General features: G+C 31.4%; 1 protein-coding gene and 1 long non-coding RNA gene across 2 annotated transcripts; one reads left to right on the forward strand and one right to left on the reverse strand.

The window, feature by feature from the left end:
• The first annotated feature begins 4,076 nt into the window (after window positions 1-4,076).
• Window positions 4,077-5,472, forward strand: LOC129295342 (protein ACCELERATED CELL DEATH 6-like). The gene is made up of 2 exons (XM_054933858.1): window positions 4,077-4,643; window positions 4,729-5,472. The coding sequence occupies exons 1-2, from the start codon at window positions 4,077-4,079 to the stop codon at window positions 5,470-5,472; spliced, it is 1,311 nt and encodes a 436-aa protein (XP_054789833.1).
• A 1,241-nt stretch (window positions 5,473-6,713) lies between these two features.
• LOC129295340 (uncharacterized) lies at window positions 6,714-8,605 on the reverse strand. The gene is made up of 2 exons (XR_008589557.1): window positions 8,246-8,605; window positions 6,714-6,934 (listed from the first exon to the last, which is right to left on the reverse strand). It is a non-coding gene; the product is annotated as an uncharacterized LOC129295340 (long non-coding RNA).
• Window positions 8,606-13,697: the final 5,092 nt, after the last annotated feature.

Genomic DNA, 13,697 nt, shown 5'->3' on the forward strand with positions numbered 1-13,697 from the left:
TATAAGAGTCAGGGAAACTCTCCACTTTTTGCCGCCATATCAGAACGCAATATTGGTATGTGTATATATGGGGATGCCAAATTAATTAATTGATCAATGTGCTGATTTTCTGATTGTCATGTCAATTTTTTTTTTAATTATATGTTTAAATATTATTTACTTCATCTAAATAGCTTAAACCTTGGTTAGACGTAATCCAGATTTTATATATTCAATTAAAATTAATTTTAGAATTACAAAACATGATTTTTTTTTCTTTAATACTTCATCAACTATTTTGTATGGGCTTGTACTTTTATTTTACAGCTTTGGAAGCCTCGTGTTCACAGTTTTTATTTTTCTCTCTTCTTTATTCTCTCCCTTTTCTTTCATCGTTCCTTTGGTTTCCTTTTTTGCTTGCTTTTAGTCTCACGCCCCAAAACAGAGGATGACCAGCACAAGATATATCAAAAAATCTTTCGATTTTAAAACATAATTGCATTTGTATCGAGATTATAATATACTTAATAATAATAATAATAATAATAATAATAATAATAATAAATATTATAACAAAAGATTGAATATTTTTGTAGAAATTTCGACAAAACCTCCCCTACAAATAAGATCTCCTGAAAATCCTACAACACAATATTTTACACAAAATATAGTTTCAATCAGGAGTTTAGCTCCTTCAACTAGCAGACAACATATAACAAAATAGAAATATAGATATAAGCTACATGGAGCACCAAACCTCACTTTCCAAAATAAAATACATGAGTTTAAATATTTACATCAAAAGGGAAATAATGCTAGGCAAAATTTCACCCAGAATAGTTGTGTGCCCTTCAGAAGTCAATAGTAGGATCAACGTCAGCTAATGAGTCTGAGACCAAAATAAATTTTCAGTGAATAGCATCCCAACAATAAGTTATTAAATAAGTATAAAAGTAAGGTTTAAAATAATTATGTATGCCAGAGATGACTATTTTTACAAACAAATATTTGATAAACTTCAACATAAAAGAACTCTATGTAAATTTAAATAAAATCCTGATTCATGAAAGCCTCATATCAAATGTCATTATCATTTATTTTCAATAAAGCTAATAACTGCGCTAAATAATTATAAATATGTCATTAATCAAAATCAATGAAAAACAAGTTCATCAAACAATTTAAAACTCATATTTATAGGGACTTATCAGAACAAGTAATAAACGTGGACACACAGTCCACAAGAGTAAATAATCAAACGCGGCTTATGCCATGAAACAAACGTGGAGTCACAGTCCACAAAAGCAAGTAACCAAATGCAGCCGAAGTCATGAAACAAACGTGGACACATAGTTCACGAGGGTAATACAAACCAAACGTAGCTCAAAGCCACGAAATCAAACGTGAGTACGATGCTCATGAATAACCATCCCTCCGTTCCACATGCGTTGGCCATCGCACGAGACTAGCACCTCCTATAAACACCCTGCTAGCTAGGTATACCATGGGGCGCTAAGGGCTAACGGAACTGCCGTTAGCAATCAGTGTTCTGTATAAAGTCCCCTTCCAATCTATCTTCAAACATGCGAGAAAATCATTACTTCCACAATAAAATTTTCATTTTCAAAGTCAAACTCGCATGAATCATTGTCTATATCAATCCAATGTTTGATAGAATAAAATCTCATAATTAAAGTCCAAACTTGTATTTATTAATTAATTAAAATCTCAAAACTGATAAAGGCAATTTCACAAAATAAAGTTTAATAAACAAACTATTCAATAACCATATCGTTGTTACTAAAACAATTTGCATAAAAATGTACTGTTGTAGTAAAGGAAATCTTTATTGAAAAATCAGTTGGAACGCTATCCACTTACCTAAAATGCTTTCAAACACGCAAATTACTCCTAATCAGTTGGTTTTGTAATATCGTCCAGTTCTTAATTCCCTAACAGCCAAGTGATATTATTGTTATTTCTTTTATACATTTTGCAAATCCAAACCTTTAAAATAATTTAGAGGAAAAAAAAATAAAATCTCCAATCTGTCATCATTCATAATAAAATTATGTGTTGAGTTTAGTCAATGAACCTAGAATACCTGTATAAGCAATACTCAAAGTTTCTAAGTCTTCTTATAGAAAATAGATAACTTCTATTATGACTCATTCCACTTGCCTTAACCTCCTCCTTTCCAAATTTCCATGAAATACATTATATATATATCTCAAGGTTACTATAAGAACAAGCAAACCTGATCCTTAAATTTTCAATCACATATTCTTTCCAAAATTCTCTAAATTCAGCTCTACTTCTTTTGTAAAGAATAGGTGCCTTCCATGACTTTAACTAACAACGGTACAACATCTTATGTATTTTGTTACCATAATCAAGATTTCTCCTAATAAATATTTTACTAAACACCTTATATGCATTAGTTCATAACTAAACTTTTAAGTTCTTTCTCTTCAAATCTCCTTATAATAGATAATAGGATTTTATAAGACTTCCTACGATTTCAATAAACTTCCTTCTAACATTGACAAAACAATATATATCTATAATAAATTTGAAATTACCCAAATTTTATTACTCTATTAATCCAAAATACTTCTGTGACCCATTTGATCGAATACCTAAAATGCACACCAAAAATAAATCTTAAAACATCACTATAGTTTATAATTATGAGCCATACAACTCTCTAGAGCTCAATTAGCTATACATTAGTTCCATAATCAGCGATTTCTAGTAATACTCAAGCCAACTCACGAATAAATATTATCCAAACCATTTATACTTCTTGCAAGAAATAATAGAATCTCACATATCATATAAGCTAACAAAACTCCCCCTAACAAGCGCTTTATCAAACAGCTTATAGGCATAATTTTTAAATTACTACCAAGCTTCTTCCCTTTGAATTCCATTTCCCAAAATTCTCCAATATCAATCTTGAAATAACTACGCTCCTCCAAATTATCTCATACCCACATAATAGTCTCAATTAAAGAGGAAATTAAAAATCCAAAATCAGCATCACTCTAATCAGCTTTTACGCACAGCAAAGGGGAAGGGAAGTGGAATCTCAACTCAACAAGAATTGAGGAATGAACAGCACAACTTGTAGCATCCCCACAGCAATTCGACGACTGCAAAACAAGCAAAGAAGGGAACACTACCACACGAAAATGAAGAAGGAAGGAGAAATCAAAGAACAGAGGGGCTGTGCGGTTTTTTTTTTTTTTTTTACCGTCAGAAATGCTGTAACAGCAGCAAACGCTGACCAAGATGCACCAGCGACGGACATAGCGGCGTCGCAAGACATGTAGAGGTCTGGTCAAGTTGCTACTCCAAGAGAAAGAGAAGGCGTGGCAGTAAAACAGAGAGAAGAGAGAAGAAGACTCAGCTGTTACACGAAAATAGGAAAAGCAAAGGATTGACGGCGAAGGGGAGCAGCGGCAGTCACGACGCCCACGCACAACCACGCTGGTGATGAACTACAATTCGAGGATGATAGCAGAGGACAGAGGTTTGAAGCTTCTAGACACCTAAGGCTCTCTTGCCCTCTCAATAAAACCTAACGCACGATCTGAATTGAGGAAGGAAAGAGGAAAATAAATATCTGATGGTATTGGATAAAAAAATAATTTTGAAAGCTGGAGTAAAATGAAAATAAGAAAAATAGCTATCAAGATTGGAAGACTAGACCTTTAAATACACACTATTAATGATTTCCACCAAGCTACCAACTTAACTTGTTAAGTCTACTCCAAAGATTAATAAAAATATATTTAAAGTATCTAATTATAAATTTTAATTTATCTTAATAATTATTAATAATAATAATTTTTTTTTGGATCATTACATTTACTCTTTGTTTTTGTCCATTTTTTTTCTTTTTCTTTGCATCCTGGGTCGAGTCATGTCAAATGTTTTATATCAAGTATGTTTGATGATTGATTACTTCACCAAAATTTTTTGAACCACTTGGTTAAACTATATATCAAGTTTTATATATTTCTAATCTACTTTTTAATTACCAAATGTGTTAATTCTTTTTTCTTTTTAATATAACCTACTTTCAATTATATATGAAATGTGTTCTTTTATCTGTAGCTGTTTTGAAGGAGATAGTAGACAAAAAAGAAGAGTTGATGTTCCTCACTGATGAAGATGGAAACACACCCCTTCATTATGCAGCGTTCACTGGTTATGTGGAAGGTGTTCGTGAACTTTTAAACAAATCCACCCTTGTCGCCTTTCAACGAAACTCAAAAAGTAATCTTCCGATTCACTTTGCTTGCGGTAAGGGCCATATTCAGGTGGTTGAAGAATTGTTACGCGTACAAGGGCCTCGTGCAAGCTTTTCACTCAATAATGAAGGTCGAAACATTCTTCACATTGCATCCATGAGAGGAAAAAGCAAGATGGTAAAATACCTATTGAAGCACCCGAAGATCAATTCCAAAACTGTGAATGAGAAAGACCTGCTAAATGGAGACACCCCACTGCATCTGGCTTCAAGAAAGTTGTATCTTTGGACTTTAGACCATCTATCACGAGACAAAAGAATAATAGTGAACCTTGTAAATGACCAAGGTTTAACAGCTATTGATATTATCCGAAGCCAAAGTAAATTTCCAATGACTCGTATAGAGGTATTTTGAAGTATCTTTATACCCAATATTTTTTTTAATAATCTCTTTCTTTTTCTAACAGGTTTTGATTTTAGAAAAATTGCAGTTTTATAAAAGATTACGACACGTAACCACCTACTTGCTTGATTTGATCACCTTGCAGCTAGGAGCATGTATGATTCTAATATATGCTGGTGCCTCACTCAAACATAATAATAAGCTGAGACCAAAACGTGTAGTGAATAAAGAATGGAATGAGAATGATGGGGCCAACACCCTCATAATTGTGGCCGTACTGGTAGCCACAGTGACATTTGCTGCTGGTTTTACAATACCAGGTGGGGTATACAGTTCGGATGACCCCGTCCCTAAAAAAAGAGGCATAGCAGTATTGAGTGATCAAACCCTGTTTAAAATATTTATGACTTTCAACACCATTGCTATGTATTGCTCCACTTTCGGTACTATTCTTCTTCTTTGGAGGCATTTGCCTGATCGACGTGTTTCAATACGAGCATATCATATCTCCAAAATTTTTGTCCAATTGGCTCTTGGAACCATGCCAGTGGCATTTGTGGCTGCCATACTTTTGGTTGTCAGAAATGATAGCTTTCTTGCATATCTTACAAGTATCATTGCATTCATCTTCGTTTTCGTTATACTACTACTTGGCCTTCTAGGATATTTTCCTACGAGATCAATTAGCCTTCCAGTTTTCCGACAAGTTGGACTTCTTCTTCTTTGGTTTGGCATTATTTTATTTTATGGGAGTAAGGATGGTGTATTTTATTTTGGTGAAATCCCACAAGACGATGACAACGCCACGCAAGAGAAGAACCGTGTCACCTAGTGTCCTTGTGCCGATGATCACCCTGGTATTGTAGAACCCAGTTGAAAACTTTCTCAGTAGTTATGTAATTAATGTTTTGTTCAACTCTTCAGTTTATTTTATTTTGGATACATTCCCCAATATTAAAAATAATGCTCTTCGTTCAGAACATCAGCAAGTAAGTGGAAGAGAGTTGAGCTCACAATCAAATATCTAGTCCAACTATTGTGAACGATGGCAAATTTTCTTTTTTTTTAACAGTTGAAGTTAATAAGAATCGTATGATAGTATATTTATTTTTATTTGAGTTTATATATGTTATAATAGATAGACTACTACTTATTTTATTATTGTAAATTGCAGAAGATGATACAACATGGGTGCATGTTGTGCCTACAATTTCACCCAACTTTGAAGATGAGGCACTTAAAGATAAAATGTTACACATTAGTGCTATGACTTGAGAATCATTAAAATATTTAGGACATTTTTTTATTTTTCATTTTTAAATATTTAGATACAATTTCTTGTGTAATTTTGTAGAATATTTATTGTTCTCATTATGCATGACTTCTTAATAAGGTGACTTATTTAATTGAATTATTTTAAAAAATTTTGGTTATTTTTCTGCCTTGGCAAAATCTCACTTTTGGATTCACTCAAGTTTTCTTCTTTATACTATTAGATTGATATTGCTCATTAATATTTATACTATTTTTCTTGCTTTTTGAGTTGCAAAATAACTTATCAGAGACATTATATAATCAATCAAGTAATTTTGTTCAACTTGTAAAGGTCCAGGATACTTGAGTCACCTAGCTACTTGTTTGTTGGGATGAACGTTACGACCTCACTTGGTAATCATTTTTCTTTTTTTTTCTTTCTTCTTTCTTTTTTGATAAAAGAATCATTTGATCCCACTTTTTGACTCGCAGATATGGTCACTTTTGATGGGGATGGTAATGTCATGTCTAAACGGCCATAAAATCATAATATCTAATCATTCATTAAGCCATTTTAAAATCAATCATTGCCATTATAGTAAGTAAACAAGAATATTTAGTCATACTAATAACACTGCAAAACAGACATATACACTAGACAGGACTTCAACCTAATCCAAAGTATGATCTCTTGAAATTTCCTAATTACAATCTCAATGACCAAAGACACAATCTGGCCACTCATCAACCTCATAAGAGCAAATTACAGTTCTGCCAATTATTATAATTTCAATGCCACATCACACTAGGCCTTCCTCAAACAGAGGCAAAATAAAGTTTTTATTTAAACAAGTGGTCTGATCATATACATTAAACAAATTGCAAGGACTTGAATCGGCTTATGGACCTTGTGCAACACAATAAACAAATTACAAGGAATACGATAAACAATTATGCCAAGAGGATTTGAATTGGTTTGTGGACTTGAAAAGCCACTGTATTCGAATCACATCAACTCTTATACAAAACATTCTTTCCTCCTTGTGAAGAAGAGAGAGAAGAAAAAACATACCAAAAGAAATAAAGTAAGTTGGTGCTGTTTATCTAAAACTGAAACCACGCTATTATTTTAACTTGTAATAACTAATAAATATGCATGAGTTGAAAGACAACTACGCATCTAAAAAGCACTGAAAGCAATTTGTTTCTTTCCAATGAAATATACTCTTTAATAATGACCAGTGAACAAACTCAGACCCTGAAACCATATGTGCTTCTTCCATCATCTTCATCTTTTTATGAGAATTTATGGAACTTATATAACCTACATACATACCTATTTTGTTTCTATATTTTGTCTTGGTTGCAGCCGTATTTTTTTTCCCCCTTTGGGACAAAGCAGCCATACATTTTTAGAACTACGTTTCAATAGCTTCCCATAGGATGACTTAAAAAAAAAAAAAAATCAAACAGAAACAATTAAGTTATTTGTTGGTTTTTCAACACTTTTATCAAGAAGTTGGTTTGGTTTGATTTTCCTGTTAATATTTACTGAAATATACTCTTTACTTCAATGATGTTGATGTGTTAAAAACAGAGTAAAGTGCTAAAATTTTAGACTTAATAGCAATAGAACCAAACTCCGTGGCTGAAAAAGATGACAAGGTGCCAAGGAAAGCACATATTCAATAGTAATTTTGATAAAATAAAAACTTGCTCTTGTATTTAATTGGAATACTATTCATTTACGTGAAGTACATCCAAGATCAAAACTTACTCCTTACAACTTGTTTCCAATTCCACTTCCTCCAAATATCCTAATAATATAAAGAAATTCTAATAGCCTTTACTCAAATCAAATGAATTTGCTCTCAACATTTATATAATCATTTTCAACTTGAATAATCCAAAGATTTTTCCAAACATTATCGTCTATATCGCCAAGTTTCTACATAATACTTTAACTATAATTAACTATTCCATAGGGATATAACTTCTTCTTAGGCATTGTATCAAACACATAGTGTGCGTAATTTTCCAGCCTAATCAATAAGGCTTTTTAACCTTTAATCTCTTGCCCAATAAATTCCCAAACATCCACAATTGAACTCATCATGCTTTTCCAATCAAATTCCTCATCAAGATTAATTTAAACCCAAGAAGAAAATATTCAAAACCATACTATCATCACTTAGCTTTTAATACGAAAATTGTCAGCTTGATTCAACTAGCCCTCCCTATACAAACACGAACAGCCACAACACAAGAAGAAGAATTACAACTTCAGCATCTAAAACCCACACCCACCAACAAACAGAACCAACATGGAGGAGGGAATCGAGAACCCTCACCTCAGATCACGAAGGCAGAAGCACAAAGAAGAGGAAGTTGCAGAACAGATATGGAGAGAGAAGGAGCTCCGACGACGCAAAGTAGAACCAGTGAATGACCGAAGGCAACACAGGGAACCAAGAACTCGCAACCCACAATCTGCAGCGGCATATTCACATGATCACGGAGCAGGGGAAAAACAAGAAATCACGGTGCTGAAGAAGACACCATAGCAAAGCTGCAACTCGGCCAACTCTGGCCGATGACCGTCAGAACAGTGAAGGAAGAAGGAAGAAGTCGAAGGTTTTGGCGGAGGGTTCCTGTTCGAAGCTCTGTCTCTCTCAACTTAGGCGGATCAAAGAAAAAAGATCGGGGAAGAAGAAAAGTATCGAATGATGGTATAAGGGGAATATGGTAATTTCACAAGATTAAGATAAAAATAAAATCCTTCTTTAAGCCGATAAGACACTAGCTCAAATTTCTTTTTGATGTACGTATTTCTTTTTGATAAATCTATTCCAGAATTAATAAAAATGCAAATAAATTTTTAAAATATTTTGTTACAAATTTTAATTCTTACAGAAGTTTTTGGATTATTACAAGAGCTATCAGCTCAACTTCGTTTTTGTAAAACCAATTATATAATGTGTACTGTAGTTTATATTTTAATATTTTGTTATTTTTGTAATTTGGATAATAGTTGGAAAAGGAGAACAAGTGGATTTTTGTTTGTAAGTGGGACATTATTACGATTAATGACCTTGGGCTACTTTTTATATTTAAATTTTAAAATTTGTTGCAATTCTTGTAATTTGCCTAGTATTGAACAAGAGGGACATATGACGTGGAGTTGTTGGATTCGATTACTTTACGTTATACATTTGAAAAGTGAATTTACACTTTTAAAAATATTGTTTGGTTAATAAATTTCACCCACATTAACTTTTGGAAGAGCGCATTCAAACAATCATGAAAGTGAATTTTCAAAACGTGATGGATTGAAGGTTCTGAAAAGGGCATTCAACTTTTTCACTTTTATTTTATGATCTCTACATTCAAATGCTTCAGGTTTTAAAAAAAAATTAAAATTAAAATTAAAATTGATTACAAAATAATCCTTACTTGGCACTTGGTAGACTGATAAGTCAAAGTGTTTGTTTAAGATGATATTTTGATCTTTTCTATAGGTAAACAAATACATTGGTAATTTTCAATATTAATATATATTGAACTATTTATTTTATAATTAATATATATTGAACTGTTTATTATATAATTTTCTTCAAGATATCAAACTTTATATTTTTTATTCTTATATATCAAATTTTATATTATTTAAAATTTTTATCACATTTTTTAAACATTTTTAATATATTATATTTGTATAATAAAAAATTAAAATTATCATAAATCAATACCTTTTTTAGTAATTGTATATTTAAAAGCATATTTTATTATATATAATTGAAATAATTTTTAGTTTATCAAATTAACTTTTAAAAAAAATTATTTAAACACAAGTTCCATTATAACAATTAATTTTTACTAAATTAATTTTTGCTAACTTTTAACAATTAAACTTTTTATAAATTAAAAATCAAACATATACTAAAAGCAATTTACACCACATGCAGCCAACGTAATACATGTTTCGTTTGCTTTGTATTTATAAGCTTTTATAATGGAAAGAAAATTGTCCTCCATCAAAAATATTTCATAAAGCTGTCAATAGAAACTTAAAGAAAATCAAATATTTAATCCCTATACGTTCCAGTTAGTAGAAGAGAGAAAATATGAAAGTTGTAATGATGAGTAAATCAGCTCGTATTACACTGTGCTAGACGTACACACACACACATAGAGCACTACATCCCGATAGTGCTTGGTGAGAAAGGCAACAGAAAAGAATGGCACGGTGCACCTGTCAAAGAAACACATAAATCATGGTATTGAAAACCGGACCGGACCGGCCGGGTCAACCCGGAAACCGGTGAACCGGTCCCCTGTCCGGTCTGGGTTTGCACTTAACCCGGTGAGGGAGTGAACCGGTGTAACCCGGTCAACCCGGGTTCAACCCGGTATAACCCGGATAACCCGGTGGGTTGACTGGGTTAACCGGGTTAATATTTTTTCAGACTTTTACCCCAAAACGACGTCGTTTTTGATTTTTTTTTTCATTTTTAATTTTTCACAGCTCTGAGTTCGGAAAAAATAACAAAAAAAAGTAAAATTAAAGTTAAAAAATAAAAAATTAGAAATAGAGCATGCTAAGTCCAAAAATATAGTATTTTATTATTGTTAGACTTTTGAGTGGTTGGATTTGGTTGAATGTTTTTATAATTAATGTCTTTTTATTTAAATTGTATTATTTTAATCATGACCGGTTTGCCACCGGTTCAACCCCCGGTTCAACCCTGATTGAACCACTAACCCGTGACCCAGTGCCATGACCGGTTTAATGACCGGTCCGGTTTTACGTACCTTGACATAAATACACAAAATAAATATCTCATAATATCCATATTTTAGGTCATGTTTGGTTAATAAAAAAGAAGGTAACAAAAATGAATAAAATCAAAAAGAATAGAAAGGAATGGAATGATCATAACTATAAATTTGTTTGCTAGAGTACTTAAGTAGGTAGGAATGGAGTTTATTTATATTATTTGTTTAAATATAAATTAAAATAAAAAGATCACAGCTATATTATTTCTTACATTAATGCATTTGCCTTATTTTCTTTTTGTTCAAGAGTTTTTCAGAGGCCTTTAGCTTAAATTCATACTCACACGCGCAATGTTCTTAAAAAAATTAAATTATTTTAAATTTTAATTTTAATTTATTAGAGAAAAATATTAAGAAAGATATATAAAATACCATACACAGGGTATCACATTTAAAATTTGATTAAATTCAAAAACTTCTTTTGAAAAATATTTTTTATGAGATTAGAAATATTCTAAAGAGAAGATAATAAATACAATTAAAACTAAAAAATTAATAAATTTAATTTTTTTAAGAAAAATCAACTTAAAAAATTAGAAAATTGACTATTGGAAAAATTGAAAAAAAAATAATAGAGGAAAATAGGCTAGATATGAAAGGTTAACAAGAAAATTTTGGTAAAAACATATTAAATTCAACGTGGGTGATATGATTCCTTTCATTTTTCAAAGGCTTGTCCATTTTTAAAAATATCCATGCCAACCAAATATAGGTAAGGTTGGAATGGAGATATGATTATCATTTTATAGGTCAAAATTCCTGTAACCAAAAGTGACCCTAGTATCTTCTTCATGCATGACTGAGCTGTGATGATGTGATTGGGCCAGATATATTGGACTGGATCAAGGGAATATTGGAGCGATTCATAGACATCCTTCTTACAAGTTCCAGAGCTTTTTTTTTTTTTTTCTCTCTCTCTCTCTTTTTGTCATAACTTACGTTCCGGAGTTCAAATCAAGTTAATTTCCAGCTGGCTTTTGTCAATGCGGTTCATTACTTGTTGGTGAAACATTTGAGCACAGTTTTCAAATGCTGTAAAGGGAAAAAAAAAAATATTCAGGTTACTTGGAAATTTAGTTTGACTTCCCTTGATCAACACAAAATATGTTATCATATGGAATATTAAATTTCACCCCTTTTAAATGAAATGACAATTAATGATGCTACAATAAGATGATAACAACGACAAATGATTTTCATAATATGCATTTGTGCCTGAATACATGCTGCATCTCTTTTAATGTAATATGTACATTAAATTAATCATACACAAAAAGAATTATACATGAAAGCTACCCAACTTGAAATTTTTTTTAAATAATTTTATAACCAACTAGAAGTTGAAGTGATCTTGTCACTCCATTTTGTCAAGCATGGGAGCTGAATAAAGAAAAAGGTACTTGCATCATTCAGATTATGGTAAATCACATAAGCCCAGAGTAACCCCTAATTTTGGAGATTTTCATAAATAGTAACCAACGAACTTGCAAGTTAATGTGCATCACTCACTGTCAAATTTTAATATGAAAAAACATATTGGTATCATTGCAAATGAGACCTTACCATAGTGCATTTGGGAGTTTAAGATTGAATAGAAAGGAATAGTCATTAATGAAACGGAACGGAATGGAGCGAAGTGAGGTGGAATAAATCAAAATTTTTATTGTTTGAGAGTCTTATGATGGGAATGGATGGTTTAACATGATTATTATTTGGGAGTTATTACAAAATGAATAGAACGGATTAGTTTAAAACTCTTTTCTTCTAATATTACCCATATGACTAAATTTAAAAAAATAATAATGCCTATTAAATAATTATAATATTTATGCAACAAAAAAATAATAATAATTAAAATTAACAATCAAACAAGATGCTCAATAATTAAGAATAAAAAGATAAAAATAACAGAATTATTTAAGCAAACATTCATGTTGCATCAGAGGAAAACACAGTAGAGTCATAGTGTTATACTCAATAATTAAGAATAAAAAGATAAAAAATAACAGAATTATTTAAGCAAACATTCATGTTGCATCAGAGGAAAACACAGTAGAGTCATAGTAGAGAGAGATAGGGAGAGAGAGAGATAGAGAGAGAGAGATGACGAGAGGATGAGAGATATGACGAGAGGTAGGCTATACACTATGCATGAATAATTGATCAGCCCGGCCTTGTTCAAAGCATTCGGGCATATGGGGCCAGGCATTATCAGGGAGTCAAACCTTACCCTTTCTGAACATATGCAAGTTTTTTTAATTTTTTTTAATTTTTTGTGAATAACATTTATCTTATGGCATTATTTTTTTAAGTCATTATAAATTATATTATTTTTATGATATTTTAGACATTTTTCATCATTACAATTTTTTAAATCTCTTTCAAATTTCAAAATTTATATTTGACTTGTTATTGTGTAAAAATAATTGGCATTTGTTGTTTATTTGAACTTTTAAAAAATTACTTTTGATTCTAATATTAATTTTATGAGGAATATATTTTAAATAATAATATTTTTTGTCAAGGAAAACTTTTTTATATATTTTTCAAAAACCATATGTAAAAATATTTTCTAATCAATTAGGCCAATTTGGTGCCAAACTGCACCAGGCTGGGTATTAGGCAGGGGTGATACCTAGATCAACCTTGCCCATGTGCAATCCTAGTAGGAGGAGAGAAAGATAGTTGGAGAATGAAAATAATAGATAATTTTTTTTAATTAGGATAGAAGGTTGGAGGTAATTTTGTAAATGAAATAATTATATTGTGTCACTCCATCCTTGAGCCCTAAATTTGTGGGGACAAAAAAATATTGAGTTATGAATATCAAAGAAAGGCTTTAGAAGCCCTTCCTTACCATTCCATCCTTCTTTAAGAAAAACTCATAGGCAATGGTTTAGGCCTTTAGCCATTCTTCTCCATTCCACTCCCTCCTAAAAAAATCTCCCAAGCATAACTGTTTGAAGA

This window comes from Prosopis cineraria, unplaced genomic scaffold, assembly GCF_029017545.1.
Source record: "Prosopis cineraria cultivar Desert tree isolate PC_DT_omini unplaced genomic scaffold, ASM2901754v1 PC92, whole genome shotgun sequence".
In the NCBI taxonomy this organism is placed as follows: Eukaryota; Viridiplantae; Streptophyta; class Magnoliopsida; order Fabales; family Fabaceae; genus Prosopis; species Prosopis cineraria.